At 40.7% G+C, this 22,736-nt stretch overlaps 1 protein-coding gene across 1 annotated transcript in view; it reads left to right on the top strand.

The window, feature by feature from the left end:
* The window catches only part of MAML2 (mastermind like transcriptional coactivator 2), a 349,689-nt gene that overhangs the window by 322,465 nt on the left and 4,488 nt on the right, over positions 1-22,736 (top strand). The window contains exons 3-4 of the mRNA XM_058663997.1: positions 13,444-13,647; positions 19,726-19,837. Coding sequence (XP_058519980.1) covers positions 13,444-13,647; positions 19,726-19,837 — 316 coding nt within the window. The remainder of the gene's footprint in view (positions 1-13,443; positions 13,648-19,725; positions 19,838-22,736) is intronic.

Consider the following 22,736-nt stretch of genomic DNA (forward strand, 5'->3'; position numbering starts at 1 on the left):
TCAAACCACAGCAAATACTTTCTATGGCCCAGTGACTGTGCCACAAATTGTAGCTACGTCATCTTATTTAAGCTATACAGCAATTAGGTAGTCATTATAAGAAAATGAGACATAGAGAATTTTGTAATTTTCCCAAGAACAAACAATTAGTAGGTTATGGAAGAAATATTTAAACACAGGCATTCTGACTAAAAAAGACACGTTGTATCATTTTTACAGAATATTGCAATGAACTTTGTAAGAATTTCCTTAGATTTCTCCCTTTTTTTCTGTAAAACAGCATAATAAAAATGTGTAAGTGCTCTGTACAAATTGTCACCAGGGTGAGATTCCAGAGTAAAAATTAGATATTGATTGTTTCTTCGGGTTTTTTTTTCCTTTCCGAAAGAAAAATCTTAAGTTCTTTATAAGAAACCACCTTAGGACAGAAGATCTTCCTCTCCGAGAAGGAGGGAGAAAGAGAGAGAGAATATCTTCCATCTACTGGTTCACTCCCCAAATGGCCAAGTTTAGACCAGGCTAAAGCCAGGATCACAGTCTCCCACATGGATTTCAGGGGGCTAAGTACATGGGCCATCACCCGTTGCTTTCCCAGGCACTTTAGCACAAAGCTGAATCACAAGCAGAGCAGCTGGGACGTGAACCAGCACGCATGGGATGCCGATGTCATAGGCTACAGATTCAGCCACTGTGAAAAGCTGCATGAATTTAACACCCTTTACTCAACCGTATATGTTTTTACTAAACAAAAGGGGGGAAGATTTATTGGCAAGTCTGCTGTTCTGTCACCAGGGAAGCAAATAAGCAATCTTGATACAGAATGACAAATGCTGACAAATAACCAAGTACTAGGTCTTGTGGTAGCACAGGAGGGAGACTCAGACTCAGCTTTGAGAGGTAAACAACTTTATGGGAAAAAAAAATGAGATTTGAGCTGAACCCAGAAAGAATGGGTGCCCTCTAAGTAGATAAAAACAGAGGAGGAGGTCTGTGGTCTACAAAGTTAGGAAACCATCCAGAAAAGTAGAGAATAGAAGGTACTCTGTGACTTGGGAGAATTTCAGGTACTTAATATCACTCTACTGTTAAGGAAGAAGCAGATATATTAAGAGATAGTACCGGAGAAAGAAACAGAGGTAAGGTGTTAAACATCATGTACCATTCTCAGAAGTTAATACTTAATTTCCAAGACGAGTAGACATGGGTGTGGGAGTAGAGTGTGAAGGATGTATCTGAGGGGAAAACAATTTCATCACTTTCATAAACATTTATGGTTGGAAAGAGAGGAATTATGTTTTCGATCTGAAGTCTATGGATAGACTATTTTAAAGAATTCATAGACTCTTGGAAAGTGTAGATAAAATTGTTGAGAGAGAGAGAGAGTGTGTGTGTGTTTGGGCGGAGGGGAAGAGAGGCAGAATCCATACCTTTGTGAAATTCTTGAGAGAGTTTTATTATCATACAGAGTTTGAGACCACTGCTCAACTTACAGAACAAAAATCTCAAGTCTGCCACAAAGAGACCTTCTAAAGTCAAAGAATTTCCTTTTTAAGAAAAATTTCTCATTTCCTCCTCTGAATTACCAAACTCTCCCCACTCCACCCTGACCCACTGACGTTTTGTTCCTGGCCACTCTCCCACCCAAATGCTGCTTTCCCACTCATGGAACTGGTCCCTATGCCAACCCACAATAAGTGTCCACCCCAGAGACTAAGAATAGCCACAGTGTCCTGGTGACTTGAAAATTAGGTAACATCTGAGAGATGAACTCTATAGTGACTACAAAACTCATTCTAATAATTTAAACCAAATGGATTATAAACACAGAATCAGAGATTCCCTGCTGAGCAAGTGAAGAAAAAGACTCTATTAACTGGAAGGAAAAAAACAGCTTACTGCTCATAATTGTTGAGGACAAAGAAAAAAGACTAAGCCAGATACATTCCCCTCTATTTTCAAACTCCACCTTTCAATATCACCATCCCAACCAACACTCCCACAACTAGTTCAGCCAGACAAACCGTAATTCTTTCATTTAACAGATTTTGCCCCCATTTTCTTTTTCTGTAATATATTGTTTTGGATTTGGAAATGTAGTCATCTTTCAGTTGTTTGTATGACATTGTGCAAGTCAGTTCTTAACCTTTCAGAATAGAGTGATCATCCATCAAATGACGTCAGAAGGAGAACCTAGAAATCGCTTTTCAGTTCCTGCTGTTTTTTGTTTACTCTTTAAATTTTGTTTTTAACATTGTTTACTTAGTTGAGGGGGATGCATACCCACATGGGTCTCTTTGGTTAGGGTGAGAAGATTCAGGTATGAAAGAGCGTGAGTGGGACATATGTTTCAGGTTTATTTTTTCCTTCTATGTCTACAAGGCAAGAAAAGGAGGGAGCCACTTCTTGCTGTCAAAATACATTAGCATCAGGGATGTGAGTTCCCATTCTTCATAACGGTAGCTAGAGTGGAGCACTATAGTAAAGAGACATTATGATATCGATTTCTGAATCTCACTTACAGTTACATCCAAGAATTTCTGGGTACTTTCTCCAAGATATTTTGCAAGTTAATGTCAATAACCAAACTACCTAACATTCCTTGGCTAAGGAATCCAAGCAGAGCAAGGGTCAGCAAACCTGTTCCATAAAGGGCCACAGAGTACATTTTTAGGTTTTATTGGCCATCAGGTCTCTGAATTATTCAGTTCTGTTGATACAGTGTAAAAGCAGCTGCAAAAAAATATGAAAATGAGTGTATATGGCTATGTTCAAAAAAATTTTAATTATCAGAAAGGTGGCAGTCTTGTGACTGTTATTGTGGCACAGTGAGGTAAGCCAATACCTGCAGTTTTCACATCCCAGGTGAGCACTGCTCCACTTCCAATCAAGTTCCCTCTCAATGCATCCTGGAAGTCAGTAGAAGATGGCCCTAGTCCTTGAGTCCCAGCACCCATGTGAGGGACCTGGGGAAAGCTCCTGACTCCTGGCTTCAACCTTGCCCAGCTCTTGTTGTAGCCATTTGAGGGGTGAATCAACAGATGGAAGATTTCTCTCACTCTCGCTCTTCTCTCTCTCTCTTCCTGTCTCCCTATAGCTCTGCCTTTCAAATTGATATTACAGGGCAGCACCCTGGAACTGGTTGTGATTGTCTGACTTTTGAAATACAAGATGGCAGACTGGCAACCTGATGACAAAGTGGTTTATCGTTCAATCTTTTTGTTTACACATAATTTCTTAGATGATTTCCTGATCATTGTTTTGTTATCATCATTGTCGTTGCCATTGTTGTGCATCAAGCAAGAACTATTCAATTTTTTAAGCTGCACAGCCCCCTCATTATCCACGTCCCCCAAAAAATAACATGAAGTTGGCAGACCTATGGGCTTGTAAGGAACCTGAAACAGTCAAAGCAACTCATTTCTCAGGCATAGAGATAAATAAATGGCTTCATCAGCAGACAGTGCAGAAGATGAATGGCCTGGAGGAACAGTTGAGCAGTTAGTTCGTTGAGACAGGGAAAGAAAGGAAAAGAAGAAGGCTGGGGAGAGAGGGGGAGTGCAAAAGAAAGATTGATTGACTAGCAAACCAGTTTGTGAGATCCACTGTACAGACTTGCCCAGCTGCCGACTGCATCTTGAGTTTGTTTTGCAAATTGCAGATGCCTAGCACTGGAAGCCAAGAAAAAGAAAGGGCAATCATTCCATGCCAAAATACTCTCATGGATCTCAAATCACTTACATTGCCTCATTTTGGTCAGGAGGAAATCATTATATGTCCCCCTTCTTTCCAAAATAGGAAGAACAGAGAGACATTTTACTCTGAGGCCTAGAGCAAGACAACTATTTTTTAGATTTTTTTTTATATTAACAGTACCTGCCCAACAACTGCCTGCTCTGTTGTAGTTGCTGTGTCACTGTTCTACCCTCAAAAGGGCTTTAACAGTAGAAATGACTGAATTCAACAAATCAGTATTGTAATTCTTTTTTTTACAAAAACAGGGATATTTTTGTTTACTGCTTTAGGGTATATCTGACTGAACCCCATTCTGCCTTTTATGGAAATCAGTCCCTTTTGAAAGAACCCGCACATTGCCTTAAAATCAAAGAATACTGATCTCAGCATTCTTATTACTTAACATTTTTCTTGAACATCTGTTACGTACAGATCATGATTTACAGTTATTTTTTAATGTAATTTTTTATTAAATTTATTCATTAATTACATTGTGTTGTAATTTCATAGGAACTGGGATTCTCCCCACACTTCCCCACACCCTCCCCCCATGGTGGGTTCCACCACCTTGTTGCATAACCATAGTTCAAGTTTACAGTTATATTTTAAAGACCCAGTGGGCCAAACCTTCCCTCTACTGTTTGTTACTGATTTACAAGATTTTCTTCTTACACACTAAGATCTGGGAATGTGGAGTTAATTCTTAATTTTTCAAATACCAACTTTTTTCAAAAAGGCTTCAGTCTACCTTCAAGTGAAGCACAGTTAATGATAGGGAATACAGGTTATTTTTCCTTTCAGGAAAGGGGATGCTATTTAAGAGTCCAAGTTCCCTTCATTTCTCACAGGTTTGTAAGCATAACTTATAAAATCATTGAATAAGTACATCTCAAGGTAATCTATAGACAAGATATTAAATCAATGAAGCAACAAATTCAAGAAAACATTTTTACTAGATTTTCCATACATTAAACCATGCATCCCACTCCCTACTAATGTAAACTAATCATGACATGTTTTGATTTTGTCCAGCTAAAAGGTTTGGTCATCATATACGTGATTTACCAGTCTCCTAACATCCTTGAGATGGTTCTGGAAAATATATTCTCTCTTAATGTTACAAAAGAAAACTTTAAAATATGAATAAGCAGGAGGATTTACACTCCAAAAACCTTTGTTGTCTGTGCTTAGGATTGGCTAATTTCAACTGCAATACCACTGTGGTTGCTTGGGGAGCGAATCAACAAAAGTAAGATCTTCCTGTCACTCCTGCTCTCTGTATATCTGATTTTCCAATTAAAAAAATAATAATAAAATAAATCTTTTTCAAAATTTAATGAATGAATGAATTCTAATATCGCAAACTATGTATTTAGCATTTTCTTCAATCATGTGTTTAAGGAACAGCTTGGATATCTAAGGAGTATTCTAAATGAATTATGTTTCTGTAATTTAAGCAGAGGTTGCATGATTATCTGGTGAAGAATGCTAGAAGCAGTTGCTGGTTGGGGACAAGACTAGGTGGATGGATGGGTGCATGGGTGAGTGGATGAATGGATAGACACCTAAAGGTTTTTCTATGTAAAGGAGTTTTTGCTATATAGTCTAAAGAATCTTGTCTGCATAGAGTTTGTGTCTAATTCTATAGAGTATACCAGTTCCATAAAAATATCTAGTTTTTTGTGTTTTTTTAAGGTTTATTTGTTTTTATTGGAAACTCAGATATATAGAGAGGAGGAGAGATGGAGATAAAGATCTTCCATTTGCTGATTCACTCCCCAAGTGACAACAACATTTGGAACTGCACAGATCTGAACTCAGGAGCCTGGAGCCCCTTCCGGGTCTCCCACGTAGGTGCAGGATTCCAAAACTTTGGGCCATCCTCAACTGCCTTCCCAGGCCAAAATCAGGAAGCTAGGTAGGAAGTGGAGCAGGTGGGACAGAAACCTGGTGCGTGCAAGTCTAGGACCTTAGCCACTAGGTTGTCAGCAGGCATGCTTTTTTGTCTTCTTTTAAAGATGTATTTCTTTGAAGGTCAGAGTTAGAGAGAGGAAGTGAAAGAGGGAAGAGAGAGAGAAAAACAGAAACACAATGAGAAGTCTTTCATCTGCTTGTTCGCTCCCCCAAGAGGCTACCAGGCCTGAGCCAGGCTGAAGCCAGGAACCAGGAGCCTCACCCAGGTCTCTCATGCGAATGGCAGGGGCCCAAGCACTTGGGCCATCCTCTGCTGCATTTTGCAAGTGCATTAGCATGGAGCTGGATCAGAAGCCCAACACCAGGACCCAGAACCTTGCTCATACAGAATTCAGCATCACAGGCAAACAGCTTATCTCACTGTGCACAGCGCTGGACTGCCAAGTTCTTCTGAAATGACAGACTAGACTGGAAGAATTTCTTAAACTATACATATGAATTTATTATGAGACATTCTCCACTGATTTTAGATCATTTTAAACTAACCTTAAGGTAAGCAAACAGAAAGAGGATGATTGAACACATCTAGTGGTTAGGAACACAGCAGTAAAATCCTGGTGAGACGGCCAAAGCCTTAGGGGAAGAAGATGCTGAAAAGTGAATGATGATGAAAATGCAGAATCGCTTTTTACAGCCTGAGAAATATTGGAACAATGGTCTCAAATCCTTTTTGGTGAGATGGCATTGTTGGAAAAAGATTTAGTTCATTAAGAGATTCTGATTTTAAAACTCACAAAACATTTGTTTTAAGTTCACAAGATCTTTTTTTGTTTGTTTTATCCCAACGTCTAGAATAATGACTGATGAATAGTAGGTGCTCAAATAAATTCCTGTTGAATGATTAAGACTAGAAAGAAGATAATAATTCTGCACATGAGTTGATTATTGATAGAATTTTTTCTAAAGATTTATTTATTTTATTACAGTCAGATATACAGAGAGGAGGAGAGACAGAGAGGAAGATCTTTTGTACGATGATTCACTCCCCAAGTGAGCCGCAACCGGCCGGTGCGCGCCGATCCCAAGCTGGGAACCAGGAACCTCTTCCAGGTCTCCCACGTGGGTGCAGTGTCCCAATGCATTGGGCCGTCCTCGACTGCTTTCCCAGGCCACAAGCAGGGAGCTGGATGGGAAGTGGAGCTGCCGGGATTAGAACCGGCGCCCATATGGGATCCCGGGGCGTTCAAGGGGAGGACTTTAGCCGCTAGGCCACGCCATCGGGCCCGATTATTGATAGAATTTTATTAAAAGCATATAAACATGATTTCATCAACCTAGCAGTTCCATGCTGATTAAAGCAAAGTTCAAGATTATTTAGTCATATTTCAAAAGGTACTGGCATACTGCCCCATTTCCGCGACTTGTTTGTAAGTATGAAAGGACTTCAAAATCTCAGATAAATACACACACTTACAAACATGTGAACAACTGTCCGTGAGAAAATATTAAATATAAACCAATGTCAGAACCCTATTTGTAGATAAGAATACAGAAATCCCCCCCACACACACACAAGAGAGATCACTCAAGTTCATAATTTGAAGAAGTCACATGGCTTGTGAGTATACACATGCATTTTATTATTTTACTTCTTGGGGATGGGTATTTGCCGTAGCATTTAATAAACCCACATGCCACATCAGAGCCCCTGGCTCTAGCTTCTGACTGCAGCTTTCCACTAATGCAGACTCTGGGAAGCAGAGGGGATGGCTCAAGCGATGGGGCCCCTGCCACGCCTTGGGGACCTAGATTCAGTTCCTGGCCCATGTCGTCAGTCCCAGCTACTGTGGGTACTTGGAAAGCAGATTACTAGCTGGGAGTTCTTTCTGTCTCTGTCTGCCTCTCAAACTAACAAAATTTAAATGTTTAAATGCCCTTTTAAAAAAATGTGGAGACTGCATCAGTGGAAATAACCTAATTCATTCATAATCAGTCATGTGCTCTCATGTAGTACGTACATGTTATCATCCACACAAGCTTATGGTGTGCTGCTTTTAATGTGGAGTTGAAGTGTCCTTCGATAGGAAGAAACTGAATATTGTGGAAGAAACAGATGATTTCCATTAAGTCCCTTTAAGTCAAAGAGTGAATCTGAATATGGAAATCAAAGCCAATGCATTGAAGCATGTTTTTCTCTCAAAATATTTTATGTACCAGTTTGCACAACATCTTGGCAAAGTCAGCAAGCCTGTGTAAGGATGTGTTTCTGGGTTTCGCAGCTAACATAAGGGCAAAAATATGTGGCAACAGCCAAATATTACTTCAATCATGAATTGGAAGAATATGGGTAGTAGAGTACAGGGTAGGGCCCTTGGAGTAGAAGCTAAAAGGTTCAAAAGGTTTTTCCAAAATTCCAAAAGAGAGCTTATCTCACTCTTTGCTCCACACCAGGGAACCTCTCAACACACCAGCACAAATTTGGACAATCCTTTGGACTCTAGGGAAAATGGTCCTAAAATATCTTCTGATGCTGTGAAGGAACAAAGCTAAATTTAGTACATCCCATCTGTTCGATTAGAAAGAGAAAGATACATAGTTCCATTTTCTTAGAACATGCATCTTTTTTTAAAAAATCTTTGAACTATTTTTCATATTTTTTTGCAAACCATTATACGGGTCACCAGCTTTGTTGACCTGGAGCACTCAACCACCATTTTTGTTTCCCTTCATTTTTCCTATTTCTGAATTAATTTTTAGTTTCTAAAAAATAGGAAGCTTTAATAGGAAAATGTATTAAATGAATCAATACAGATGCATATGTAACTAAACTGGGTTTTGTGTGATTTTGGTTTTGATACTAAGGCATTTAACAGAAATTAGTATGCTTTGATTTTTTTAAGATTTATTTATTTTTATTGGAAAACCAGATATGCAGAAAGGAGGAGAGACAGAGAGGAAGATCTTCCATCCGATGGTTCACTCCCCAAGTGGCCACAATGGCTGGAGCTGAGCCAATCCAAAGTCAAGAGCCAGGAGCTTTTTCCAGGTCTCCCACGTGGGTGCAGGGTCCCAAGGCTTTGGGCCGTCCTCGACTGCTTTCCCAGGCCACAAGTAGAGACCTGGATGGGAAGTGGGGCTGCCAGGATTAGAACCGGCGCCAATATGGGATCCTGGCGTTCCAGGCGAGGACTTTAACCACTAAGCTATCGCAACAGGCCCAGTGTGCATTGATTTTTACAGTCCTAAGTTTGTATATGTGTATGTAGAGTACATGGTGTGTATATCTTCACAGAAAAATGGAAAATAGTAATTTTAAACTGAAATGCCTGCTTGATCCAGGCTAATAGAGGAGAACGGATGGGTGGAATACAATAACAAATAGTGAAGACTGTGGTAAACTTGGGAGCACAGGGGTCAACCTGGGTTTAAGCCATGATGTGTGCAAGCCCACCATAACAGCAATGAAGCATGCTTGCTATGGGAGTTCTTCAGGAGGAGATGTTAACAACTTTACTGTGTGTGTATGCCTGTGTGTGTGTGTGTGTGTGTGTGTGTGTGTAAAGACTATATCTCAGGGCCCGGCGGCGTGGCCTAGCGGCTAAAAGTCCTTGCCTGGAACGCCCTGGGATCCCATATGGGCGCTGGTTCTAATCCCGGCAGCTCCACTTCCCATCCAGCTCCCTGCTTGTGGCCTGGGAAAGCAGTCGAGGACGGCCCAAAGCCTTGGGACCCTGCACCCACGTGGGAGGCCTGGAAGAGGTTCCTGGTTCCCAGCTTGGGATTGGCGCAGCACCGGCCATTGCGGCTCACTTGGGGAGTGAATCATTGGACGGAAGCTCTTCTTCTCTGTCCTCCTCTCTGTATATCTGACTTTGTAATAAAATAAGTAAATCTTTTTAAAAAAAGACTATCTCAGACATCTTTCTAATACAAAAATACAAAAATAATCAAGTAAAATTTCAAATTTGTCAGACTTCTTGAATACAAGACACTATGCTAAATTTCACATGATCTAATGCTGTGTTATCTGTATGAATTTCATCATTTTATAAATGCGGCAACAAAGGAATGGTTCATCGTAAATGTATGCTGGTTGCTCTGCGAATATAGGTTTGGGTATTAGATGAAGAACAACATACCCAAAACAAAGTACCTGAGTTCCTAACCAACAGGAAGGAAGCACACCCCATAAGGCAGGAAATGATACCTATCCTATAATCTAGTGTCTCCAAGGAAAAGGAAGGAAAGACTTTTACCAACTCTATATGTAACTGAGAGTCCTACCTACCTGCTTGATGAAGTTGATACACAACAACTTTCTGCAATCTGTAAGGCAGGTCTCCTTTGCTTCACAATGAAAAACAAAAACAAAAACAAAAAACCATTGCTTGTATATGTTGAAATAAGTTAACCCTTATGAACAGCTGCCATTTATTAAGAGCTGATGATGCATTACGCGTTGTATTATCTTTTCTAATTCTTACAGGGATGCTATGAAGTTAGTACTGCTATTGTTTCTATCTTGCAGATAAGAAAATTAAGACTTAAAAAGGTGAATTAACTTTTTTCAAATTACACAATCACTATGTGTCAGAACTGGAATCTGAATCCAGCTTCGAAGTCCCCTGTATAGCTCTACCCAGGAATCTGAAAAGCAAAACATATTGAATTTATTTCCTTGATTGCCAATCACTTTATAGAAACATAGAACTGGGCCCAGTGCCATGGCTCAGGAACTAAATCTTTACCTTGCCTGTGCCAGGATCCCACCGGTTCTAATCCTGGCTGCTCTACTTCCCATCCAGCTCCCTGCTTGTGGCCTGGGAAAGCAGTCAAGGAGGGCCCAAGGCTTTGGGACTCCGCACCAGCATGGGAGACCTGGAAGAAGCTCCTGGCTTCAGATCGGCTCCCCTCTGTTGGGGGCTGCTCGTGAAGTGAACCAGCAGACAGATCTCTGTCTTCCCTTCTCTCTGTAAAACTGTTTTTCCAGTAAAAATGAAATAAATCTTTAAAACACACACACACAATCTACCCTGTAATTCTGAATCATGACATGGGAAAGGGGGGAAATCAGAGCATTCCTGTTTGACAGAGTGCCGGAGGGCCCACCACTGCCTGCAGAATGTCACCTTGACCTACTCTCCAGTCTCTGACCTTGCCCTTTCGCCTGCCTTACACTCTGCTTTCTTCTCCCTCAACTGTCAGTCCTGCATACCCACTTTTCCACTCCTCTCAGACACTCAGCTCCCCTGATCTACATGTAGCATCAATTTGGAGAGCAAATAATGCTGGCCACGTTCCTGGTGGCCAGCAGGTCACATGGAGTGAAAATGTTTCCAGGAACTGTGGTGTCTTTAATGTTGAAAGAACTGGCTTGTCATGGCAGTAAATGTATTTGATGGTGGGTCCTGTATGTTGCTCGGAGGATATACTTCAGCAGTAGCTCTAATTATATTGAGCTACTCTGTGAGGAACTTCCTGCCTTACCCCATTTCCTTGCTTTTCTCCAAGGGTCTGACCTGAGCATGCTTAGCCCCAAGGGTATTGTTGCATAGGCAGTTGTACTGTCACAAGTTTAGCATGCAAAAATCTTCCTTCTCAATGCTTCCAACCTCAGCTGAGAGGCAGTGAGTCAGAGTGATGAAGAAATAGGCCTCTGGAGTAAGGTAGAACTGTTTGCAAATCCTGCTAAGCTACTTACAGCTATGTGATCTCTCTGAGCTCAGGTTTACCATCTGCAAAATGGGGGTAATAAAACAAAAGAATTCCCATTTTCCTGTGGGGACGTGTGAGTGACATCAATCAAGGCAGATACAGAACATAATGTCTAACCTGTAACAAAACTTAATGGATCGTCGTCCTTAGGATTATTGTGTATCCCTTTGCTTTGCTCTTTTAAAAGATTATTTATTTTTTATTGGAAAGTCAGATATACACAGTGGAGGAGATACAAAGAGGAAGATCTTCTGTCCAATGATTCATTCCCCAAGTGTCTACAATGGCTGGAGCTGAGCCAAACTGAAGCCAGCAGCCAGGAGCTTCTTCCAGATCTCCCACAAGGGTGCAGGGTCCCAAAGCTTTGGAGTGTCCTAGCTTTTTCCAGCCCACAAGCACAGAACTGGGACAAGCACAGGGCTCTGGGATTAGAACTGGTGCTGTTATGGGATGCAGGTGCATGCATGGCAAGGACCTCAGCTTCTAGGCTACCACACCAAGCCCTATCCCTTTGCTTTTGAGGCAACTAGTGAGCCGTGCAGCCCAGGGATTACTAAAGCAAAGCCAGCTTCCTTACATCTCCAAGCTCTGGACTGGTAGCTTTATCTGGACAGTTCTGCAGATAACTGAATAAAGAGAAAGAGATTAAAGGGAGGAGAATTTTCATGAATAGTTTCCCTAATACTACTCATTAGGCATCATATCATCAGTGCTGCTTTAACTCTTTTAAAAAAAATTGAAAGAGTGACAGATAGGCAGATCTTCCATCTGCTGATGCACTCCTCGGATGCCTGCAACAACAGATCCAGGAGCCAGGTCCTTCATCCTGGTCTCCCACATAGTTGACAGAGGCCTACCCATCATCCAAGACTTTCCCTGCTATGTTAACAGGAAGCTTCGATGGAAAGCCAGGACTTCAGGTGGCCCTCTGCCAGGGAATTCTGACAAGGCAAGCAGTAGCTTAACCCTCTCCATACCACAACACTACCTCTTGCTTTATCTTTTCACCTCTTGCAATATCACACAGCACAGCTGGGGAATAAATTGGATTTTATTGCTACCAAATATCCCAAATTTTTCAAAATGCATCCACAGAACCAGTCAACCTTGGAATCACCTGAGCGGTACTCTGGTCTGCAGCCTCATGGAGCTAAGCCTGGGCGTTTGCCTTATAACCTGCTTCCCAGAAGCTTGTCATCAGAGTGTAAACCATCTGACTTAGTGCTTCTACCATCTACCTTTGATGCTACCTTCTCTTTAATCATACGTGTTAGAAATCTCACCAAGGTGACACACTCTCCAAGATTAGGATCATATGTTCTAGTCTTCTTATAATATATATGTGTGTGTGTGTACAAACATATGTATATGTAGAATATAATCTAGAATATGGGATGGAAATTTACCGTATCCAATATTAGTAAATATAAGATGTGAGTTTTTAATAAATACTGTCTCATCATTTGTGAATTTTTTTCTTTTACTGGTTAGTGCTCTGAGATTTTTAAATCTTTGACCATGAATTGTCATGATCAAGAACCAGAAAAAGGAAGTGCCTTCCAAGTGTCAGAGTGTTGGTAAAACAGAAACTAACAGGTTTTCCTGCCTTTCTGTCACAGAAAGCTGGATGAGGCAAAATGTCCGACATGCAAAATGATTATTAAAGCTACAAGCCCATGAATTACAACATATTTCTTGCAAAGTCAGCGCTTCTTGGGAACTCTACGAAAAAGGAAGGACTTGTTTCTCTGGGATTCTGCAATGTGTTTGTGTTCCTGGGGTTTGGAGAGGGTTCTTATATGTTTCTATGGTAATTTTGTTTGAGATTCTATAAAAACCTTCTGGAATTGGAGATTCCACCATCAGAGTCATATGGGAGCTTTTCCAAGGCGCTAATATCACTGGCCCAGCTGCACTGACTGCTGTGATGGGCACGCACTTCTTCTACATTTCTTCTAAATTTAACCATGTTTGCTCTTTAACAAGATGACAAAAAAATGTTTGAAATCTAAGTTATGATCTTCATGCTACGATTTTCTTCTTTTGATTCACAGTAGCTTTCCTCTCCTGTCTCTTCTTTAGGATCAACAGTCTGTGGTAGGCCAGAACCCAGGCCCCAATCCAAGTCCCAACCCTTGCTCAAATCCAAACACTGGAAGCGGTTTCGTGAACTCCCAACAATCACTGTTGAATCAGCAGTTGATAGGGAAGAAGCAGACACTGCAGAGGCAGATCCTGGAACAGAAGCAGCAACTTCTTCTGCAACATCAGATGCTGGCTGATGCGGTAAGGCTGCTCCTGTGTGTGCTGATGGACCCACCAGAGGGAATTCGTTCTTTTACATTTCTACTTACTGCCCTTTCTTTTTGTGCCTACTGACTTGATAGCAACAAGGATATCCCGGCTGTAAGAGAGGCTAATTCCATACCTTTCTAGTGTTGCAGAAAGCCAACAAACTTGATTTACCAGCTCCTGGACAGTTGGAATGCGCAGCACCTCGGCTCACTAGCCCTGCCCAGCTGAGGAATGTCTAGAATGACCACCATGGACACTGGAATCAAGCAAAAGAAACCAGTGTTATTCCCCAGCCCTGAGGGGGCAGAAATAGAGAACAGAGCTTGAATCAACTCAAATCCACACTGATTTTTGAGATAAACGGGTTTTGAAAGCCAACATGGAGTTTCAAAACTAAGAATTGGCTCCCAAAAATAAAACATCTTAGAATGTGGGAATTTTTTTAAGAGAAAATTGAAATGATACTCCCCACTTTGACCATATTTTTGTTAGCTTTTAAAACACACAAGGTCATGTTTCCCACACAATACCAAAGCACTAAGTCAGATTCAATACTTATCTGTTCCTACTTTCTTTATTTTCAGATACACTCATATAGTCAGCAACTGATCCAGATGTTTCTTCATCACCTAATCCATGGCCCTATCAGCAGTAGTCTCAATCTCTCCCTTCTAACGTTTGGCCAACTAAAATAAGAAAGGGGCAAAGTTAATCACCTCCCTGTTACTAGAGCTCGGATTCATAGAAAGCAGGGTGGCGGGGGGGAGGAAGGTAAAGCAACTCCATGGGTAAGAGTTAGAAACTCAGAGTGCAGTGATTCAACACGCAATCATTTCCGTGCAAAGATAGCCAGTAACAAGCCAGATCTTCTGTCTTCTCTAAACATTCCAAGGTCCTATTGAGGATGTCAAATATATAGATAATTGTATGTGATCGACAGAAATGCTGTGGGAAATAGTAGGAATGATTTCAGAGAGGAAGTCGTCTCTACCAAAGAACTAAAGGTGAAGGAGAAAAGGGAGGCAGAGAGGGGATGTTTCCGGTCAGCAATACGTGTTGCTCTTGTCAGGACAACACAGGATGAGACTCCAAACAACAGAGCCTGAAGGACCAGGATTCTCATTGGCTGAAACACAATGGAGAGGCTTTTAAGAATTTAAAACAAGAGCTGCTTTATAGCAAAAGTATAAACAGAGCAAGATAAAATATATTAGAGAGAGTTTAAATCTGTCTTGGAAAGATTGAGGGCAATCTGCCGAAAGGAGAAAATTTGATTTTGATCTGAAAGGACTATAGAATTCTAAGCAAAAGTGTTGGTGGGGTCCCCTGCTCTAGGTTGATGGTAAAAGAACCAAAAAGCTCATCCTAGCTATCTGTATATTTGTTAGTTTGAGATTGTACTTTTATTTCTAAATACTTAACACATAATGAAAAGCATAAATAAGAATTTAATAATCACATATATTTTTGAAAGAATGGCAAATGTAATAATTTGAGAACCTGGAGTGTATAAGAAGAATTAGTGAGAAATAAATTTAAATAAGAAATGCTAAAAAATAAGTTGCTAGGTGACCCCGAGCACTGCCCTAATGTGTGCGATGCAGAGGAGCCGCTGCCTGAGTCACAGGTAGTATTTTCTGTAGAGCATAGTTTTAGAAACTCTAGTCTGTTGCTTTCTCTCCTTTTTTAAATTATCCTTTCAAACTAAATCACTTAGAAACAAAAGTAACCAAAGATTAACTTACTAGATGTATGTTTTTATTTTATTATTATTATTATTGCTATCTTTTTCCATGATACAGTTTTTGTAGCTATAGGGATTTCTCCCTCCCACTCCCCTTCCTTCCTCACCACCTACCAGCTTCCCTACCCACCTTTCCCCCTCTATTATTACAGTAGTAAAATACTTTAGTAACATTTACAAGTTCAAGATTCTGCTATTTAAGTGTGTTGTGGTATTACAGATATAGGCAATAGTAGAAACTCTAGAATCAAATTGTCAGAGTATATTTAACTGTTTGCTTGGGAGTACATCTTTTACTCAGGAGTAAGTAGAGTTGCATATTGCAACGTATCTTCACTATGCTAGTCTCCATTATGCAGTTCATTTATGAGAATCTATGTGTATACTTGTTTACTTGTATCTCAATTTGTTTTGTATTTTTCATGAAGTTGCCTTGTATGAGAGAACATATGATATTTATTTTTATTACTCTCAACACTGATTTGATAAATGATGATATGCAGAGGTTGAATTTCTAGATTTGTAGCTCTAAAAGGCAAGCAAATATTTGTACACATTCCAAGAGGGTTCTGTCCAACACTGGTCCAACTCCTGCCGAGCCCCGGTTGAGTCACCACTGGGACAGGTGCAAAGGGCAGTAGCAAAGGCTGTGAGGGATGAATGAGAATGAGCCTGCTGGTTTTTGTGGTTTTTTTATGAAACCATTCACATTTCTCTTTGTTTGGACACCATTGAGAGTCCCTGGGCTTTTTTGCATATCCAGGAAGAAACAGTCTTTGGTGCCACTTTCCATTAGCATAAGCTTTGTAGTTATTTGCAGTCAGTTGGCAAGGCCAGATAGCGCCTAAATTGAGATGTTTTTCCCCTTATGCTTACTTTCTATTATCTTCCCACCCACAAATGAAACATGAAGCAGAGAGAAGAGTAGTAATTATTTACCAACATGTACTGTGCAACGACTCTGTGCCAAGGCACCATGCTAAGTTTTTACAGAATTAAAGGATTAGGCTACAATAGGAGGGCAGTCCTAGAATTATCCAAATCCCACATGTTTGCCAATAGGGAAACTGAAGCAGGGCAGATACACACCACAGCAAAGGTTTTTGTCAGATCCGAAATGGGGCTATCATAAAGTCTTTAGTTGGTAAGTTATGTTTCATGTCACATCAGAGTAATTTCAGGAGCAACCTGTTTTTTAGCAGCATAGAAGGGTAATTTCATCTCCTCACAAGATGTTACCTGCCTCCATTTGATACTTGAGCATTGTCTTTGTTATTCTTCAGTATAAAGTGGTAACCTGACTATTCTAAGCTATGTCCACATGGCAAAGCCATTAGATCTGATTGGTCTGGGGCAAGGAGTTTAAAAGTTGCCAGAGATGTATGTATTAACACTTGGCAAAGCAACAATATATTCTACAAAAAGATTTCTTTTAGTTTTTATCAGATATTGTATTCACTTAATTTTAAGCAAAATTTCACATTTACAGAAAACTGAGCAGATTGTATAGTTTCCATGTACATACACACACCTATACAGAAGCACATGTTTTATCTTATGACTAACTTCTTGTGTTACTATGGTACATTTTTGGACCAATGGATGAACTAATTGTTGGCATATGATCTCCAACTGAAGTCTGTAATTTACTTAGCTCGCTGTAGTTTTCCATCAACGTCCTTTTTCTCCTACACAGTGGCACTGAGGATTTTCCAATTGTGTTAGTTTTTGTGTCATATTTTTTCCCCAGAATTTGTAAACTTTTTGTGTTAATTTTTATTGATACGAAGAGAATGAATCTTATGTATTCCATAGGTATGGTTCCAAGAAGACAACCCTTGCTGTACATACCCATGTGTTTGTCTCCCAAAAATGTTTTTTAAAAATATAGAATTGGGAATTTGGCACAATAGCCTAGTGGTTAAAGTCCTCAACTGGCATGCACCAGGAACCCATATGGGCGCTGGTTCGTGTCCCAGCTTCCCCGCTTCCCCGCTTCCCATCTGTTTCCCTACTTGTGGCCTGGGAAGGCAGTTGAGGATGGCCCAAAGCCTTGGAACCCTGCACCTGCATTGGAGACCCCGAGGAGGCTTCTGGCTCCTGGCTCCTGGCTTTGGATCGGCTCAGCACCAGCCATTTTGGTCACTTGGGGAGTGAATCAGCAAACAGAAGATCTTCCTCTTTGTCTTCCTTCTCTCTATATAGCTAACTTATAGCTATTTAAATACAAATTCAAATTATAACCAGTCTATGACAGATAATCAAAGACCCGATAATTCACACATTCACACACACACACACACACACACATCCATCCATCCTATTATCTTCAGTGGAAAGAGCCAAAGCACCTAATTATACAAGAAAAATAACAGATGCTTTTGGAAAAGAGAAGATTCTAAAAAGTCTGATGTTTCACATAAAATCCAAAACTGTTGTTTTACACAGAAGTTTGCAACAGGGAGGGCTGCATATCACCATATATGGGTTCATGGAACATCTTAAGCTGTTTCTTAAACATTTAAGATTTGGGCAGAACCAAGAAAAAATTTTAGCAACCACTTTTTCCCTTAATTTGTAAACTCACGTTTAAAAAAACATAATCCATATTGTTTTGGTTCATTTACACTTAGTTCATCAAAATTATGCTTTTTTATGATTTTTTTAATGTCCAAGAACACTGTAAGTTTTTCAAGTTTTGGGGTCTTAGAAACAAGCATTTGAATTTGTTTTGTTATCTTATGGCCTTTTTACCTCTTTAGGGAAGATTTATTCTGCTTTGTTTGCAATTGGATGGGAAACTGAGAGAAGCACGGTGTAAGTGAGTTCTACAGTGGGCAGTGAAAGTTTGACTTACAGCTAATTTATCTACCTATTCATTACAGAAGGCTGCTTTGGGATACTTACCACATTGCAATAAAGCAATACTATAAACTTCCTGATCTGTACTAAGAAAAAAAAGCAGTTCTTGATGTCCATCACTGATGTGATACTCATAGCCAAACCAGTTCATTCTGTGTTAAACATATCATTCTTACAAAAGATCAACTTCAGGGGCCAGCACCATGGCATACCAGGCTGATCCTTCACCTGTAGTACTGGTATTCAGTGTGGTCCTTGTTCATGCCCTGGCTTTTCCACTGTGATCCTGCTCGCTGCTTATCTAGGAAAGCAGTGGAGAATGGCTCAGGTCCTTGGGACCCTGCACCCACATTTGAGACCTGGAAAGAAGCTCCTGGCTCCTGGCTTTAGTTTAGCTCAGCTCCAGCCATTGCGGGTCATTTAGGGAATGAATCAGCAGATGGAAGATCTCTGTCTGTCTCTCCTCTGTTATTCTGTCCTTAAATAAAAATAAATAAAATTTTTAAAAATGCATCAACCTCAGACACTCTTACTATAAGCCCATAATAAAATGAGACAAAATAAGGCCCCATTATAATTTTGATTAAACCATGTACAAACAAGGTCATTGTGCAGCCCCTAGAGTACCAAATATCTCCCTTTTTTATTAAATGAGTGCTAACTAGTTCATTACTTAATCATAAAATCAATCTCACTTTCTTACAGCTTCAATCCAAACTGGCTTAGGTCCTACCTAAATTATCCAAACTCCAGATCCTATGGTATGCTGTTTCTACCTGTGCCTGCTGACACACCCCCATGGCCCACCATGATATGTGTTCTCCTTTGTTTCAACAAGTAATTGACCCAACAACAAATTCAGGGTATTTACAATATTAAAAGAATGTTCCTGTTTTTCCCTTAGCTTCCAACTCTTTTATTCAAAATCTAAATGCACCTGATCCTAGACAGATTTAAAGGAAACCTGGGGAACTGCTATGCTTTTAGAATGAAACAGTGGGAAAGAGAGAGACAAACGGCCATGAACAGATGTTTGGTACTCTGAAAACTGCACAGTGACCTTGTATGGCTGGCGGTTCTAATCCCGGCAGCCCTGCTTCCCATCCAGCTCTCTGCTTGTGGCCTGGGAAAGCAGTCAAGAACGGCCCAAAGCCTTGGGACCCTGCACCCATGTGGGAGACCTGGAAGAAATTCCTGGCTCCTGACTTTGGATTGGCCAGCACCAGCCTTGGTGGTCACTTGGGGAGTGAATTAACAGACGGAAGATGTCCCTCTCTGTCTCTCCTCATCTCTGTATATCTGACTTTGTGATAAAAATAAAATAAATCTTAAAAGAAACTCTGCTAGAAAAAAACAATCCGATGGTAGATTGCTTCGATATTCTCTTTTGAACAATAGTATATATGATTTTATAAGTGAAAATTAATAATGAACTCTATTACATATTCATTTGTGTTTTCAAGGAGAAAATTGCTCCGCAGGATCAGATAAAGCGACACTTGACAAGGCCACCCCCGGACTACAAAGACCAAAGAAGAAGTGTGGGCAATATGCAGCCAAATGCCCAGTATTCTGGTAAGTATTCTTAAAAAGCACAAAAACCATAAATGTGAAAAAGGTGCTTGGTTTTCAATGCTTTCTCCTTTTCCCATGCACTGATGGTAACATTTTAGGATCTTTAAAACCCATTCAGTTTTCTAGACGCACTTAAATATATGTTACTCTTTTCTTCAGGCATTCTTTCTTATTCTTGCCCTGTAGTTACACATGTTGCTGCATTTGCGCTACCTCGGAGAAATCAGAGAAGCTAACTATGTTTTTAAAAGATTTGTTTATTTTTATTACAAAATCAGATATACAGAGAGGAGGAGAGACAGAGAGGAAGATGTTTTGTCCGATGATTCACTCCCCAAGTGAGCCGCAACGGGCCGGTGCTGTGCCAATCCGAAGCTGGGAACCAGGAACTTCTTCCCGGTCTCCCACACGGGTGTACGGTCCCAAGGCTTTGGGCCATCCTCGACTGCTTTCCCAGGCCACAAGCAGGGAGCTGGATGGGAAGTGGAGCTGCCGGGATTCGAACCAGTGACCATATGGGATCCCGGGGCGTTCAAGGCGAGGACTTTAGCCGCTAGGCCATGCCACCGGGCCTAAAGCTAACTATTTTTAAGTTATTAGGTTCAACCTTTCTCTTCCTAACATCATTACCCTTATCCAGGTGGTATAAGATATTGGACACCTCTCCCCAGTTAGACAGTCACGCGAGTAACTTGCATAAGCTTAATCGTTTTGTCTACATTTGAGCCCATCTCCCCAAGGTTTCTCCTTTATAGATAAATAGTTCTGCCACAAGGAATTGTCGAAAAAAGAATTAAGCTTTTTTAAGGCTCTGGAAAACTCCAAAGGTGACTTTCATTTGAATCATAAAGTAAAACTTCTACTTAGCACTTTTTAAATATAAAATGGGGGAGGGAGGTGATCATTTGTCCTAGTGCTTAAGATACTGGTTAAAATGTTCCATACCATATGGGAGTGACTCGGTTCAATTCCCAGTTCTCCTGACTCCGATTTCCTGTTACTGTGTGTCTGGGAGGCAGCACTGAGGGCTCAAGTGACTGAGTCCCTGATACCCGTGGTTTGGCTCGGCTATTGCAGGCATTTGGGGAATAATGGACTAGTGGATAGGATCTCTCTCTCTCTCTCTCTCTCTCCCCCCCCTTCTGTCCTTTCTGTTTCCTCCTTTCCCTTCTTCCTTACATATCCTTCCCTTCATTTCTGTCTCCCTCCCTCTCTTTGCCTCTCAAATAAGTTAATAGGTGGTAAGCACTACTTCTCCCAGCTCTGAACTCCAAAAGTACCTCTCTCCGATCCAGCCTTTACTGCCATACCTTCTGTTCAGCACCTGTTCAAACTTCTCCCCAAAGCTCTCCACAATTCCATGTGTTAAGCTATGGATTTCCAAATGCTCTCTTTTACTTGTTGCCTTCATTGGTCCAGGAAACAATAGAGTAAATTTTCTACAGAAGGAGTGGGCATTTAGTGCACTAGTGAAGAGGCTGCACAGACAGCTCTATTCCATTGCACAGTGCCTTGAGTTCAGGCCCTGGTTCAGGCTCTGCATCTGGTCCAGCTTCCTATCAGGGTGAGTTCTGGGAATCAGTGAGTCATGACCCAAATACATGGGCCTCCACCATCCACGTGGGAACTCCAGAATGAGTTTCTGGCTCCTGGTTTAGACCTGGAGCGACACTGGCTCCAAGTTGCAAACACGAGAGGAATGACCCAGTAGACAAGCTTTCTTTCTGTCAGTCTCTGCCTCTCCCTCCATCTCTTGGCCTCTCAAATAAAATTAAACAAAAGAACAAGGATGAATTTATGAACACTCCTACTTATTCGTATTTTCTGATTTTGTTAAGTGTGGTTTTATATTCAAGCATGTGGCCCTAATTTGTTTTATCTCCTTCAAAGACATCCTGATTTTGTAACCATGAGCTCTGGTGAAATACTACATTTTCCAAGCTTTTATGCATTAAGAACCTATTTGATAAATTCTGATTAAAGGCACAAGTTAGAAGGCATAAGGAGCTTCTCAGTCTCCCCATTAGTTCAGGGTCCCAAGTACACATGCCATCTTCTGTGCTCTTCCCAAATACATTAGTGGAGAGCTGAATGGAAAGTGGAACAGCTAAGACTCGAACCAGTGCCCACATGTCATGCCAACATTGCAGGAGGTGACTTCACCCATTATAGCACAAGGCCAGTCCCAGAACAGCATTTTCATAATGTAAATTTCCTTCATGAGCTTTCCAGATTAAAAAATAATGTCTCTTAGTCCCATTAGAATTTTGTGTTCTCTCAGTTATTGGTCAAGTGTCTGCTACATGGTTCTGATTGCTTTGCAACAAACATTACACAATCCAGGGATCTGTGCAAGGAGTGAATCGATAAGAGATTGCACCTACCTTCAAGGGGTATGTAGTCTAGTCGGGGGCATATTTGTAAACGAACAGCAAGTGTAGTGTTTTTATACAACCTTCAGTCTTCCAATTTTTTTTTTTTACCATACTAGGAATTCTCAGACAACAGAGGGTATCCTCAGCACACAAACACAGGCACGTTCTCCTGCACTGACATTCTGATGTTCATATGTGTGTGCAGCTTTGTTTCTCAATACCTAATTCTCCAGGATTCCTGACTTTGGTGGACAGGGTGACTATTTCATAAGAATGTCTTACCAAAAATTTTGTATTTATTTCTATCGTTGGTCCATTCATTCAAGTACTGTCAGTTGAATACCTACTCTGTGCCATCTAATAGACTTGTTGAGTATGACCATGAACAAACAGACCAAAATTCCTCTGCTCATAGAACTCATCATGTGGTAGGCTCTCTTTTTTCCTTCTGGTGCTCCTTTTTTGCATTTCAAGATGGTTTCTCATCATGATTTTAACTTCCCCAAGTCAGGAAGATTTCATTG

The sequence above is a fragment of the Ochotona princeps genome, chromosome 4 (genome assembly GCF_030435755.1).
Source record: "Ochotona princeps isolate mOchPri1 chromosome 4, mOchPri1.hap1, whole genome shotgun sequence".
NCBI classification, from domain to species: Eukaryota; Metazoa; Chordata; class Mammalia; order Lagomorpha; family Ochotonidae; genus Ochotona; species Ochotona princeps.